Below are 16,132 nucleotides of genomic sequence, written 5' to 3' on the forward strand. Positions count from 1 at the left end.
GTTAATGGTTGGACTCTATGATCTTAAAGGTCCTTTCCAACCAAAACGATTCTATGATTCTATTAATGCTTTACGCATTTTTCTACCCTGAAGTTCATGTTGTCCATGCATTTAAGTGTTCAAAAGGAGGGGAGCAAGAACCTTCCAGGACAGATTACACATGGGGTCCTACAGCAATGCAGAGTAGACACAGTTGCTGTGTTCTGTCAGCACTTGCTAAGTATGCCAGCACCTTACAGTCTAACTTTCAATTACCAGACCACGAGTAAATGGTCCACAACAGATTTCCAGGGCTAATTTAAAGTATTGGAACTGAAACAAAAGAAACACAGAAGTCTAGAAGAATTTTTTAGGATGGGCCATACCACAAACAAGTCTGTTGCACACACTCCTCAGAGGAAACACAACATAACCAGAACCATGTTTAGATGCGAAAGACAAAATCTGTCCTTGCTGTATTAATGAAAGTATTTGATCAACTGCAAAATATAACTAGAAACAAGGAAGTTGAAAATTCACACTTAGCTGACTCCAATATTCAACTTCGTCCAGTTTACAATCTCAGTGCTTTTTTTTTTTTTTTTTTTTTTTTTTTAAACATCAGTGCTTTCTGTACACGCCCAAGCATAGTTGACAAATCTCTAGGTAATTTGCTTTTCTGGTGATGAGTCATAACAGAATTGAACACCACAGAATAAAGACTTGGCCTTACGCAAAGGCCAAGTTTACACACCGCTTTGCTGCAGTTCTCTAAACAGATATCTGGGCTTCACATAAGCCACGAAAAAATTTTTATGGTATTTGCAATGAAACAAAGTTCAGTTTGTAAGCTGTGAATGTTGATGGTATACACTTTCATATATACACGTATATATGAAGACAAGTTGTCACAATATGGAATTACCATTACACTCCCATTTCACAGAATACCACAGTAGTGACTACGAGTTGTGCAAAAGATCAGAAGAGACATACTCAGCCAGGATTTAACAGCTAGATGTACCCCTTGGTCACCCTTTTTTCCCCCCCAAATACTGAAGCATCTCCAATATGATTAACTCAGTGCAAGAATCACAGGTCAGATGGAGTACAGGCCTGTGCATGTGGTGTGTGTGTGTGAATATTCAGCCACCACCACCACCAAAAAACCCACATACTTTACAGGAACCTCGCAAATCTCAGTGCGATAAGGTACAATGTCACTATACAAACACATTTAATTGTGATTCGCAAGATTTCCTACTTGGAGGAAAACAATTATTAGTTGAACCTCTGTCAAGGAAACCAATCTGGAATTTTAAGTGCAGTCGATAAATTACAAGGAACTTTCAATAACTCCCATAAGTTCAAGTTCATGGCAGTTTTTATTGTCTACTGTATGTACTTACACAAGTGGAAGGAAGAAAATTGAAAAGAGTCAGCACATGAGCCAACATTTAATTATCATTCTGGATTTTATTTTTTTCAAAAGAAACCCCAAAGCTGTCCCACATTTATTCAGTGTTAAGTTTACATTCAATTTCTTTTAAGTCACTTAAAATCAGTAGTATAAAATATATACAAGTGTTCCCCAAATTTTCAAAGTCTAACAGCATAGAAAATCTTTCAGAGTTTCAGATTTTCCAGAAATCTGTACACACTGAAAAACAACTGGATTGGGGTATTTCTGTAGAATTGCTGTAGCTCAGTTCAAAATCAGTGGAACTTGAAATGGAAAAGTTTTTTCTCTTCTTTCTTTCTCTCTCCTTCTCTAGCCCCTCCCCTGCCCCCAACCTTTTTTATCCCCATTGGGAGCAAATTTTATTCCTTTATTTACTTTTAGGGCCAGGCTATTCACTTTTGCTTTTTTTTTTTTTCCTTTTATTTTTTAAATAACCACAAAAATAGAATGGGAGGTGGTGGGGAAAAGAAGGAAGGGTTTAGATACATACAGAAGCAACTTGTCAAACTTTAAGAGGCAGGTTCACTTAGACAATGCTTAAATAGACAAGGAACACTTTGAACGTCAGTTTTAACATGAAGGTAGTTCTTTGTATGAAACGTAGTTTTTGCCAGGTCCTAAAAAAGTTAATTGTATAAAAGTTGCATAGTCTATATTCACACCATTTCGTTACTTTCATCCGAGGAAACATGCATAGCACATACAACTTATGCTCTGCCATGTATGAGAATCCAGGCCTTTTTCCTGTCATTTCTATTGAATGTAACAGTCTATAGCAAGCTTTTCAGAAAAGCGCATATTTTGTATAATTTATTGCCCCAGTACATAATGACTGGCTGCCTTTTAAAATTAGATAAACCATTCATAACTTGTAGGTCCACAAAAGAATTCCTTGCTGCGGAGTCGAATGGAGTTTTTCAGGAATGTCTCCCTTATATAGTAAGTAAGTTCCCTTTTTTTTTTTAAAAAAAAAAAAAAAAAAATCAGCTTAAGGAAAAAAATAAAAAAGATAATCAAATTGCAAGTAACCTAAAAATAAGTTAAAGACTTAAAACAACCCATGCCACACAGTGGCAAGCACTTTTAGCATGATTCAGTGCTACAGCCCCAGCTCCAAATTTTCTTCTGTTCCCCTTGTATCTTAGCCTCCTTCTACCCAAACCTCTCAACTCTTGAAAATGATTAAGATTCAAGAATACGTCTTAATTTATTCTTGCTTTATTTTTGGCAAATCTTCACTTATTTCAGGTCTCACTTGCTCCCTTTTAACCCTTCTACCTACTAACACCTGCAGCAAATGCACAACTACTACATTCCTCAAGTATCCAGATTCTTATTGCTCACTAGCTCAAGTTCCTACCTACCAGCCCCATGCCAAGAATTACTAAACTGTGGCTACTGAAGAACATTTATCATTTCAGTGAAAGTAATCAAAAAAGCTGGAATGCCTGAAACATTAATATAAGTGTTCAACTTATATCATATAAAGCTAAAAACACAGATACTAACACAAGGGTTTTTTTTCAAGTATACAATATATCTATCACATCTACTGTCTATAATTACCCTCAGAACAGATTAGTGACATGATTCAAGAATCAATATTCTTCAAAACTCAGCATAACAGGATACAGAAGACATTCTAAGCAAGTTGTCCTGTGAACCACCTAACCACCAAATCTTGGCTTCCTCCAAGCTGTCCTTTGCCTTTTCAACTCCCTTCACCTGTGGAACTCCAGCTTCCCAACCTTACCCGAGGTCTCCCATGGTACTATTGTGACTAGAAAGAGGCATTATGTCAAATGCTCCTTTATGTCAAAACTCTACCTAGGGCTGAGGCATGTTAGCTGTTGCCAAAATAAATGATGTCAAATAAAACAACCCAAGTCTTCCTCTGTGTCTCCTTCCTCTACCCCACTGACAGACCAAAAAAAAAAAAAAAAAATGGATACATGGTATAGTCACTTAAGCTGGGTGTCCCTAGGATGCCAGGCTTAACATGGAAAAGCTTACACAGAAGCAACATAAATATTAAAGATATAGCTAAGAAACAGCATTAGCTAATGCAATTCTGTGCTTTCCTTCCTTCTCCATTACCTTTAAACAGAATTCTTACTTGTAGTCATTCCTATTTCTTCCTATTTGTGGTATCACCAGCACATCCTTGATTCCACTGCTACCACACTCTTCTCTAAACACATGAGAGCTCCTGACTCACCCTCATGAGGTAAGCTTTCCAGAATAGGCACAAGACTGCAAAACAGTGCCAAAGCCCACCTACTAAAAAAAGTTCATTTTCTTCAATGTAATATAGCTCGTTGCCACCCTGAAACCCTTAAGAGCATGTAAATTCTCAGAAAACAGCAGAATGCTACAAGGCTTCAGATTCAACCTTCCACATCAATGTTGATACAATCACATGCTACTATAGCATTATTTAGGGTCTTACATACATACGTTATAATGCATCTGCAACACAGGTCAGTTAATTCCACTGCAAGACCTTAACTTTTACTTCTGTAAGTAAAGATTCTTTACTTTCATGTAACATTATCTTGCAGGTTTAACGTGTGTAATTTTTTTTTATCTTTTTTTTTAAAGAAATAAAAAAAAAAAAAAGCCCTTTGCAGTCCACTCAAAAGCCTTTGTTTTACCATAATCAAGACAGATCAGAGTAAGAAAATAATGGATCAAAATTTTACAAAAATAAAAGGCATTAGATCTGTATTCAACGTTTTAGAAACTAAACCCCAGTATTTACTTTTGCTTTCCATACAGTTCACCACAGCAGATACAGTTTCTATACCACTACAGACGCATCTGAAGACATTCCAAGGCATACAATCAAACATTGCTATCTGCTCCTTGGAGATCACAGTCCAATCGATTCGTACTACCAGCAGTGATTATTTCTCAAATTTCCAAATCTGATTTTTATCTGCAGCATTACAGGTTCTCATTTGCACATCAGCACGCCCCTCCGTTGTACGATAAGCGGTAAGGCACTTTCCCGAATGAGGATGATAAATAGTCCCATCTTCTTTGAAATGCCATATAATAATTTCTGGGATAGGAGATCCATCTTTTGGGCAGCTCCTCATACCTATACAGTCTTCATGCTCAGGGACTTCAGCACATAGCTCAGTTACAGAGTTAAATCTAATCTCCTTATTTGATGTGTATTCAAAAAACTGATTGCCTCCCTGACCATGACATCCAAAGAGAGAAAGGTGAGACCCAGTAGGATGATGTTCTGGTAAGACGTAGTCGAGGCATTCTGAAGCTATTCCTGCACTGCGGATAGCACCATGCCAGCCAGGACGATCTTCTGGTACATGCAACTCAGCAAATATGTTTTTTAAATACCAGTTAAAACTCTTGCATTTTAAACGCTCTCTTAGTATCTTTCTTTCAGAAATATCTCCATAGTTTTCTTTTCTTGCTGAAGGATTTCTGTTGTAAAAGTGCTCTTTGTACTCATCCATCCACACCTCAGCAGCGCGTGCCGTGTTCTGAAGGAAATTCGGTCTAGCATAGGGCGCGCGCTTTGGAAACACATGGCCTACATGAGAGCACGGATGAATTTCCAACATGCCTCCACACTGCCAAACCCTAAACGATAATTCTAAGTTCTCCCCTCCCCAAACATCCATTCCTGTATCGTAGGTACCCAGGTACTCAAAATACTTCTTGCTGACAGCAAACAAGCCACCAGCCATCGTTGGGGATCTGATTGGGTCGATTTCAGATTTGCGCCTGAGACGTTCATGTTTAGGCACCGAGTGCCACTGGAATGTCAGCCGCCAGTCAAATCCCCCAATCATGGGCTCTGCCGGTTGCATGTAGTATTCAAATGTTTTCCAGTCAATGGTGTCAATAACAGGACAAATAATAACAGTCTCGTTCTCAGCAATCCTCTCGAGCAGTGGTTCCAGCCAGCCGGAGACACATTCACAGTGACAGTCTAGAAATGTGAGGACATCACCAGTAGCAAAGGTAGCGCCAATTAAGCGCGCACGAACCAATCCTTCTCGTTTGTTGGTTCTTATCAAACGAACTCTTTTCAGACTGCTTATATATTTTTCAAGTTCAGTCTTCAAATACACTTTATCACTCAAGTCATCTACCAGTATAATTTCTTTTAGAAGCACTGAAGGTGATGTTTCAAGAACACTGTGTATCGTCCGCAGCAACGTTGACCAGGCTTCATTGTAAAAAGCGATGATAACGGATGTCGTGGGCAGTCTTCTGTAGGCGTAAGATTTAGTTTTACAGCCGCTCAGTCGATTATCTTCAATGTGCCGGTGGAGAGAGATTTTATCACTTAAATAAATATTAATTGCATACTTCTCAATCAGCTCTTCTTCCTGTTTCTTTTCCTCAGAAGTCAGCTGCAGGCGAGAGGGTTTACCCCATTCTCCTGGGGCATAAGGATCAGGCGGGGATTTGTCATAAACTGGACGAGCCAAATCCACAGCTTCTTCTGCTCTGTCAGAAAAGCGCCTCTCCCATTTCCCTTTGGTGATGCTCTCCCCGGCGAGGGAGGCACCGAAGGAAGAAACCGACAGCTCGGCCACAAAGTAAGCGATCATCAAGAAGCAGAGGAACACGCAGCTTTTGCGGACCCATGTCCATCTTCTCGCCAGACGGATCCTCATCGCAGGCGATTAAAAGCAGCCCCCAGCAGAGAGGAGCTCCGTGAGCGACTGCGGGCTCCCCCAGGCCGGCGGGGGCTGAGGGGCCTGCAGGTACTCCCGGCTTGGGCTCGGGCCGCCGGCCGAGCTCGCAGCCAGTCCCGCCGTGGCGGGCCCAGAGGTTTCCAAGGGGACGGCGGGGGGAGCGGGGCAGCGGTGCAGGCACGGAGCAGCCCCCCGCCCCTCCGGCCTCGGCGCTCACCTCACTTACTTCCTCCTCCTCCTCCTCTCTCGCCGCGGGACAAATCCCTCCTCCCGCCTTGTGGTTTGCTCAAAAAGTTGTCGCTTAAGAAAGGGGCAGAGACTCCTCGGCCCGCCCGGCCGGCGCGGGAGCCCGCCCCGCCTCCGCGCCGGACCTGCGCCCGGAACCGCAAGCCGCCTCCGCCGGCTGCCGGGGAGGGAGAGAGAGAAGGAGGGAAGGAGCGAGCCGCCCCGCCCGGAAAGCAAACGGCGCCCGGCCCCCCCGCACTTACCCAGCCCCGCAGCGTCCGCGTTGAAGGCGACGCCCGTCACCGCAGCTCTGTGGCCTCGGAGCAGCCGGATCAGGACAGGGTCCTCCTGGGGGAGAGGGTGCGCACCGTCAGGCTCCGGGAGGGGGAATGCCCTCCCGCCCCCGGAGCCGTTAACGTCCCGCGCGCGGCGAGTGCCCTGCGCAGCCTGAGCGCTCCCACCGGTGGTTGCCGCGGCCGCACCGGCTGTAGCCGCGCAGCCCTCGGCTCCAGGCGACACCCACCGGCCGCGGTGCCCGCTTGCAGGCCGGTAGCCGCAGCTCGCCTGCCCGCCGCAGCGCCGCCCGGGCTACCCGGGCCCGGGGCCGAGCCCTTACCAGCGCGGAGGCCATGGGCGGAGCGAGGCGCCGCGGCAACGGCGGCTGCCGGCACGGCGGCCCGTCAAACACCCCGCGCTCCAGGCGCGGTTGGCCGAGCCCCGAATTCATTCGCGGCGCCAACTGCGCGTCTTTCGATCCGCCCATTCGCCGGCCGCCCTGCGGGGGGTGGGGCCACAGGGCCGCCTATCGGTCGTGTAGGTGCTCGACTCCCTCTTAAAGGCGCAGAGCCGCAGCGCCCCTCGCGTTGCCCGGCTACCGTGCGGGCAGGCGGCGCCTCAGCCGTGTCCGGGTGTTCCGCGGACGGGACCGGGCAAATTAAAGCCTCTTATCTCCGAGTTTGTCCGTTGGTCGGGACACAGCGGCTTGTGTCTGGGCGGGGCTGAGCCGCCGCCGAGGGGGCGCGGCGCGGCGCGGCGCGGGGGGTGTTTCACCTGGGCCGGCTGTGGTTCACCTCAGCGGTGAAAACGGCATCCCCCAGCAGCGGCCGTGGAACGCCCGAGGGAGCTGCCGTGAGCCCGTTCGCTCTCTTGTATCGTTGCACATCCTTGAGTAGAGCAACGTTTGCTGCTGAAGCTACTGGCGGGGGTCGGGGCAATCCCAAGCACAAATACAGGCTGGGCAGAGAAGGGATTGAGAGCAGCCCCAAGGAGAAGGACTTGGGGGCGATGGCTGATGAGAAGCTCAACATGAGCCGGCAACGTGCACTTGCAGCCCAGAAGGCCAACCGTATCCTGGGCTGCATCAAAAGCAGCGTGGCCAGCAGGTCGAGGGAGGTGATTCTGCCCCTTTACTCTGCTCTCGTGAGACCCCACCTGGAGTACTGCGTCCAGCTCTGGGGGCCCCAATGTAAGAAGGACATGGAGCTGTTGGAGTGGGTCCAGAGGAGGGCCACAAAGATGATGAGAGGGCTGGAGCACCTCTCCTATGAAGAGAGGCTGAGAGAGTTGGGGCTGTTCAGCCTGGAGAAGAGAAGGTTCTGGGGAGACCTTACAGCAGCCTTCCAGTACCTGAAGGGGCTACAGGAAAGCGGGAGAGGGACTTCTTACAAGGGCAAGAAGTGATAGGACGAGGGGTAACGGTTTTAAACTGAAAGAGGGTAGATTTAAGTTAGATATCAGGAAGAAATTCTTCACTGTGAGGGTGGTGAGACACTGGAACAGGTAGCCCAGAGAAGTTGTAGATGCCCCCTCCCTGGCAGTGTCCAAGGCCAGTGTGGATGGGGCTTTGAGCGACCTGGTCTAGTGGAAAGGTGTCCCTGCCTGTGGCAGGGGGGTTGGAACTAGATGATCTTTAAGGTCCCTTCCAACCCAAACCATTCTATCATTCTAATGCTTTCACTGCCTTGCTCTTGAGGGCCTTTTCTTTCAGCTTAGCTGAAAGCAAACCTGAAGAAGCAAAATCTTCAAAGCTAGTGGAAGATCGGGCCCATGTTACCTCAATTTTGTGACTTATAAATTGATGCGGGATAGCTCTATTTAACACCACAGACTGGTTTTGTACTAAGCCACCTTAGCTAGTATTGGCCTCTTTGTCTTTTTTTCCCATTGTTTCTTAGCCTGTTAGTGCTTTCTAGATTTTGAAGTCAGCACTCATATTTGTATTATACAGATTTGAACTTAAACAATTCTTTAATGCTCTAAAAAAGGACAACTAAGGGTTTTTTTTTAAAAAAAATAAAAAAAAAACACAGAAATGTTGGTGTTAGTAGTGCTGTGAATGTTTATGAAGCTTCACGGTAAACTAGATGATGGAACCAATCTCATTGGAAAAATACTGCTGCAATAGCTATGCTAGTAAAAAGGAGGGTTGACATCAATTAGCGAAAGGGAGGGCTGTGATAGCAAAACTGTCATTCGATATGCAAGGGTTTGTGAAGAAGTTACTTATATTGCAATTACCTTTTTTTTTTTTAATTCCAGTCTGCATTTTCCAGTTTCATCTGACATTAAACTCATATCTACAAAACCAGGTCAGTAATTAGGCCAACATGTAACTTTTGTCAGTTATAGGACAGTTTCAAATCAATTGTGTTTAACCATGAAATGCGCATTTAAAATAATAATTTTAAAAGTGCTGAAAAAAGCAGGATTATCACAGCAAGTATATAAGAAGGTTTCCATGAAAGTATGCTAGCCACCCCTTACACTGATGTTATGCAGGCTGATAATTTGTCTTTCCAGCTTCAGAACATAAAAGAAGATTTAAAAAAAATAAGTGGTAGGACAGGACACATCACTGACTTTAACTTGGACCTAACTAAAGGTACAGTTTTATGTCATTATTCGTTCTTGCTTTGGTTTGGTTTGTTTTTTTTTTCTACACAGTTCACTCACTCATCCCTTTGTGTTAGCTCCCATGAATTAGTTATCACAAAGTAAAATGTAGCATTAAAAAAAGTTGGTAATGATAAGACTTAAATGTCTCACATTCTACCACATTGCAGGAACAATGAGTTAACTGGTTAAATTCACTTGGCCTCTTCACCACTATGGAAGTCTTCCAGCCATTTCTCAGCTGTTTTTTCCGACTATCCTCTTTCTCCTAGGCTTTATCAGCTGTGAATGACACCTCTCAGCAGGGAAATAGCCAAGCTACATTTAGATCCTGTCCCTCTGGGAAGGTTTAGTACCCAGCTTTGAGTGATCCTAAGTTATTCCATGTTCTCCTTTCCTTTTCTCTTGAATCTACTGGCAGTCCTGGTTAACTGGAGAAGTTCCAGCTGACTGGAAATTAGCAAATGTAACGCCCATCTACAAGAAGGGTCGGAAGGATGATCCAGGGAACTATAGGCCTGTCAGCCTGACCTCGGTGCCAGGCAAGGTGATGGAACAGATCATCCTGAGTGCCATTACATGGCACATGCAGGACAATCGGGGCATCAGGGCCAGCCAACATGGATTCATGAAAGGCAGGTACTGCTTGACCAACCTGGTCTCCTTCTATGACAAAGTGACCTGCTTAGTAGATGAGGGCAGGGCTGTGGATGTAGTCTATCTAGACTTCAGTAAGGCATTTGACACTGTCTCCCACAGCATCCTCCTAGACAAACTGGCTGCCCGGGGCTTGGATGGGTGGACTCTTAAATGGGTTAAAAAGTGGCTGGATGGCCGAGCCCAGAGAGTGGTGGTGAATGGGGCAAAGTCCAACTGGCGGCCGGTCACTAGCGGTGTTCCCCAGGGCTCAGTTCTGGGGCCGGTGCTGTTCAATATCTTTATAGATGATCTAGATGTAGGGATTGAGTGCACCCTCAGTAAATTTGCAGATGACACCAAGCTGGGTGGGAGTGTCGATCTGCTGGAGGGTAGGAAGGTCCTACAGAGGGATCTGGACAGGTTAGATAGATGGGCTGAGACAAACGGCATGAGGTTCAACAAGAACAAGTGCCGGGTCTTACACTTCAGCCACAACAACCCCATGCAGCTCTACAGGCTGGGGGAAGAGTGGTTAGAAAGTGGCCTGGTGGAAAGAGACCTGGGGGTGCTGATCGACAGCCGGCTAAACATGAGCCAGCAGTGTGCCCAGGTGGCCAAGAAGGCCAATGGCATCCTGGCCTCTATTAGGAATAGTGTAGCCAGCTGGTCTAGGGAAGTGATCGTCCCTCTGTACTCGGCACTGGTGAGGCCGCACCTTGAATACTGTGTCCAGTTCTGGGCCCCACACTTCAAGAAAGATGTTGAGGTGTTGGAGCGAGTCCAGAGGAGGGCGACTAAGCTAGTGAAGGGTCTGGAGGGTCTATCCTACGAGGAACGGCTGAGGGAGCTGGGGTTGTTTAGCCTGGAGGAGGCTCCGAGGTGACCTTATTGCAGTCTACAACTACCTGAAGGGAGGCTGTAGCGGAGTGGGAGTTGGCCTCTTCTCCCGGGCAGCTAGCGATAGGACAAGAGGACACAGCCTCAGGCTTCGCCAGGGGAGGTTCAGGTTGGACATTAGGAAGAATTTCTTTTCGGAAAGGGTCATTAGACATTGGAACGGGCTGCCCAGGGAGGTGGTGGAGTCACCATCTCTGGATGTGTTTAAGAAAAGACTGGACATGGCACTTAGTGCCATGGTCTAGTTGACAGGGTGGTGTCAGGGCAATGGTTGGACTCGATGATCCCAGAGGTCTCTTCCAACCTGGTTGATTCTGTGATTCTGTGAATGACAGAAACTACCCTCTGTGCTGCTGTAATTGTGTATTATGATATCTCAGTATTTCTGGTGCCTTATGTTCTCAGGTTCAGATATGTTCTGGAAGCTCCTTAAAACCCAGTGGACAGAAGTTTGTGTTATTTTATCTACAAGCTGAGCTAAATCACAATTCCCAGTCATACTGAATTTTTTTCCTTTTGCATTCTTCACAGATGCTACACTTCCAGCAGCTCAGTATCCTTTACTCATTTTGGAGTTATAGCAATAAACTGGAATCTGTACCTGTCCACAAAACTCCTGAATTATGAAGTGCTAAGTGATAGGCACAAAGCAAAGGAAGGACTACGATTACTGAGAGAAAGAAGGCGGCATCCCTCTTTCTACAAACTGCTGGAAGAGTGTTTGTCTCAAATTGTACAGCTTACAAAGTTAGTCTGTTCCTTACTGCTTCTCCTCACTGAGAGTGTTTTGAAGACTCTGAAATGATTGTAGGAAGCAAAGTATTCCCTTGCTGCAGACATATAATTAGGTATAATGATTGTAGTTACAAAGCTGGCAGGTAATAGTTTTTATGCTAATTATTTTTTTTCTCATTAGCATGCATAGATTTTATTTTTAGAATGATTTTAAGATTATTGTAACTCCTAATAATTTAATACAATTATGAGTTGGCATTGTCTTTTTAAGGTTGAGAATAACTGTTCTGGGACATACAAGTGCAAGCTATTGTATTAAGTTGTTGTGCACTGTGATGACAATGATAAATGATGCATCAGGCAATATCTTCTAAGCATCATGTCTCAGTAGGCTGTTGTTTCAGCAGCTGTGAAGTTTCTTTCTCAGGCACTGAGTTAAGGTAGTATATGTCCCAAGAGAAATCGCATATATGAAGGAATGCTTTAAGATTGTAACTTCAGGTTCATGCAGGCTGCATGGGCACTGTAGGAAAGGACCTAGTAAAAGTACGTGTAGAATTCAAGGACACATAGACAAACTTGGTACCCTTTGTGCATGTATGTTGCAATGCACACATAAATTACACTGATTACCTATGATTTCATAATAATTGAGGTAATACTATGCATGTGCACAAGGGGTAAATGTAATATAATAGCCCGTCTAAAATTCTGTCACATCTAAAATGAGGACTTCTAACTTAATGTTAATCCTACTTTAAAATAAAACTGAGAACCCCAACTTTAATTATGTGGGATCATACTGGGAGCAGCTGTGCTAGCAGCAGAGCTGTCCAGACCCCTGGAGAGGCCTTTGGCCCTCGGGCTGTTGGCAGAGGGGGGACACAAGCAGGTGGTGGTACGCCGTGGGCGCTAGAGGGGAGTGTGAGATACGCTTTGCCAGCATGGTGTCAGTTATTCATCCACCTACAGCAGGAGAAGAATGTAGTCTCAGGGCACAAACCTTTAATTATAGGCTGTCTTGCAGTTGTAGAACCATTATACCTTATGCCCCCAGCATCTTTCCAACCTCTGATCCTGCCTTTTTTTCTCCTACATCAAAATGGTTATGAAAATAAATATTAAGACTGTAAAGTAACTTGTGGAGTACTGTTGATTTTTTGGTTGCATTGAAATTTTCTTATCAAAATTCCATTAAAATCTGTTTACCAACAGCAGCAAGAAAACAGAAAAGGATATCGAGTAGGTACCTATAGATTTGAAATGCAAGGATGATTTGGAATATATATGATGTTACTTTTAGTCTAAGAAACATCCTGAGGTCCTGAGGGAATTGGCAGGTGTAGTTGCTGAGCCATTCTCCATCATATTTGAAAAGTCATGGCAGTCTGGCAAAGTCCCCAGTGACTGGAGAAAAGGGAATATTATACCCAGGCCCTGGGAACTACTGACCAGTCAGCCTCACCTCTGTGGCTGGTAAGATCATGGAGCAGATCCTCCTGGAAGTTATGTCAAAGCATATGAAAAATGAGGACATGATTAGAGACAGCCAACATGGCTTCACCAAGGACAAATCATGCCTGACTAAACTAGTGGCCTTCTGCAATGGAGTGACTGCATCAGTGGACAAAAGGGAAGAGTAACTGGTGTCATCTACCTGAACTTCTGTAAAGCCTTTAATAGTCCCCCCCAATATTCTTGCCTCTAAATGGGAGTGATATGGATTTGATGGATGGACTATTAGATGGACAAGGAATTGGCTGGATGGCCGCATCCAAAGAGTTACAGTCAATGGCTCAGTGTCCAAATGGAAACCAGTAATGAGCAGTGTCCCTCAAGGACCTGTTTTGGGACCAATACTATTTAATATCTTCATTAATGACATAGACAGTGGGATTGAGTGTACCTTCAGCAAGTTTGTGGAAGACACCAAGCTGAGTGGTGCAATTAATAAAACAGAGGGAAGGGATGCATCCAGGGGATCTTGACAGGCTAGAGGAGTGGACCCGTGTGAACCTCATGAAGTTCAACAAGGCCAAGTACAAGGTCCTGCACGTGGGTCAGTGCAACCCCTGGTATCAATACAGGCTGGGGGATGAAGGGATTGAGAGCAGCCCTGCGGAGGACTTGGGGGTACTGGTGGATGAAAAGCTGGACATGAGCCGGCAATGTGCGCTTGCAGCCCAGAAAACCAACCGTATCCTGGGCTGCATCAAAAGAAGTGTGTCCAGCAGGTCGAGGGAGGTGATTCTCCTCCCTGCTCCGCTCTGGTGAGACCCCACCTGGAGTACTGCGTCCAACTCTGGAGTCCTTGGTACAGAAAAGACATGGACCTGTTTGAGCAGGTCCAGAGGAGGACCACAAAAATGATCAGAGGGCTGTTGAAGCTGATAGATATTTGAGATTTTCCCTTGTTCAGTGTATAGATTGTATTTGTACTGAAGGATAAATAAGAGAACTTAAAGTGCCTGAAGGGAAACAGGTGTAAAGGAAAACTGCATAATTTAAAACCAGCACTTCAAACCAAATAACCGTCTGGATTAGAAGCTGAGAGTCACAGTTACTCTGCCAAAGCACTTGTCTTAAAGTCATTAGAATTTGTATAAAAGTAGGTGTGTGTTATCCAAAGGGGTTTTTCCGTTTGTTCCTTTTAATTAGATGCTTTTGTATAAAAGATACATATCTTTCTGATGACTAGAGATGAAATTCCTTAATGTTTCTCCCTAAGTACCCAAAGAGCACAGAAAAATACTGACATAATAATATGCAGCTGAAGCACGCACTGAGCTGCATGCAGACCTCTCTCAGTGTTACCTTCAATGTCAGACTATAACTCACACTCTCTATAATGTATGTGCATTGTTTGAATCTGAGAATGTTTGCAGCCACTGATTGTTTTCTGATACTGGGACTCATTTGACTATGGAATTTTCTGGGATAATCCTATTATGGTGTTTTATAGCAGTGGCATTACTACCTGGCTGGATACCCACAGGCAATTCCAAATTTAAAGAACACCTTTCTCTTTCTTTTTCTTTTTGTTGTAATGTTTTAATGGATGATCAATACCAGTAATGTTTGCTGTGTTGCCAGTAACATGGGTACATTGGTAAATATATTTTTATTTCAATGTGCTTGCATCTAGCTTTTCCGAAAATCAGTAAAGCATTTTTTTTTCTAAATAGATATGTGGTATAATGGCTCTTTGCCGTTGTATACAATACCTGAGAAGCTGTCATGTTGCAGAATTCAACGTGTTGGAAACCAGTTACTTGAGCAAACTGTTCTGTAATGCGTGTTTAAAACCAAGAACTATTCATGTGTCTTAGCAGGTTCATGAGGGTTAGAAGAAGTTTGGAAGAATTTAGTACAATGTAGAAAAATTTAGAACAAATTTATTAATGCTTCAGCAGATGCCGTATAGAATGGTGTTTGTAGAATATCACAGTATCACAGAATCACAGAATCAACCAGGTTGGAAGAGACCTCAGGGATCATCGAGTCCAACCGTTGCCCTGACACCACCCTGTCAACTAGACCGTGGCACTAAGTGCCACGTCCACTCTTTTCTTAAACACATCCAGAGATGGTGACTCCACCACCTCCCTGGGCAGCCCGTTCCAATGTCTAATAACCCTTTCTGAGAAGAAATTCTTCCTAATGTCCAACCTGAACCTCCCCTGGCAAAGCTTGAGGCTGTGTCCTCTTGTCCTATCGCTAGTTGCCCGGGAGAAGAGGCCGACTCCCACTCTGCCGTGTAATGGCACTGAGGATGATCTGTTCCATCACCTTGCCTGGCACCGAGGTCAGGCTGACAGGCCTATAGTTCCCTGGATCATCCTTCCGACCCTTCTTGTAGATGGGCGTTACATTTGCTAATTTCCAGTCATCTTCCATTTAGTAGTGCTTAACAACAGCATCATCTAGTACAATATGGATATTAACTGCAAGAGTGAGTCGATGAAAACTGATGAACAGTGAACTGTTGTATGGAGATACCTAGCTTGGTGAAGTATCTGTTTAGGTATGTATCACAAGGCAACACTTCAGCTAAAGAATCTGGTAAGGAGAATGAACTAGGGAATGGAATAAACAGGACCAGGAGAAACTAAAATAAGAAATTTGACTAGAAAAATGAGCTCTTGATATCAGAGCTCACTTAATTTTAGGAAAAAATGTAGCTTTTATTGAAGTCCAAACTCCGTGAAAGCAAACTCTGGCTTAGCTGCCAAATTTACGACTAAACGTGGCAGTAGATCTATTTGCTGGGTGTTAACAAGGAACTTAGTATTTGCACATAGCAGAATTCATATTAGTAGGTATTTTATAAGTTCATGTGTTTTGTTTTAAAACAGTCTACATTAAAACCATACAGGTGAGGTTTTCAACCATTAAACTGAAGTTATAGAGAATATAAGGCATGATAAAACCTTAAAACATCATGCTTGACTCAGCTTTTCAAAAGGAAAACTACTATATGCATTAGCTTTAAACAGAAAATGTAGAGAAGCACCTGTTTTTACCACCTCCAATTACAATTGATCAGTATAAGTCAGGAACCCGAAACGCTGTCAGAAACACTCAGAAAAATACACAATTTTTCCTTTGTACATAGATAGACAAA

At 44.4% G+C, this 16,132-nt stretch overlaps 2 protein-coding genes across 2 annotated transcripts in view; both read right to left on the minus strand.

Annotated features, from left to right (window-relative positions):
* The window catches only part of POC1B (POC1 centriolar protein B), a 56,474-nt gene extending 49,442 nt beyond the window's left edge, over positions 1-7,032 (minus strand). Inside the window, exons 1-2 of the mRNA XM_068400399.1 lie at positions 6,962-7,032; positions 6,609-6,693 (exon numbers count right to left, since the gene is read on the minus strand). Coding sequence (XP_068256500.1) covers positions 6,609-6,693; positions 6,962-6,976 — 100 coding nt within the window. The 5' untranslated portion in view covers positions 6,977-7,032. The remainder of the gene's footprint in view (positions 1-6,608; positions 6,694-6,961) is intronic.
* GALNT4 (polypeptide N-acetylgalactosaminyltransferase 4) lies at positions 4,344-6,099 on the minus strand. The gene has a single exon (XM_068400398.1). The coding sequence runs from the start codon at positions 6,097-6,099 to the stop codon at positions 4,348-4,350; it is 1,752 nt and encodes a 583-aa protein (XP_068256499.1). The 3' UTR covers positions 4,344-4,347.
* Positions 7,033-16,132: the final 9,100 nt, after the last annotated feature.

This window comes from Nyctibius grandis, chromosome 5, assembly GCF_013368605.1.
Source record: "Nyctibius grandis isolate bNycGra1 chromosome 5, bNycGra1.pri, whole genome shotgun sequence".
Lineage (NCBI taxonomy): Eukaryota > Metazoa > Chordata > Aves > Nyctibiiformes > Nyctibiidae > Nyctibius > Nyctibius grandis.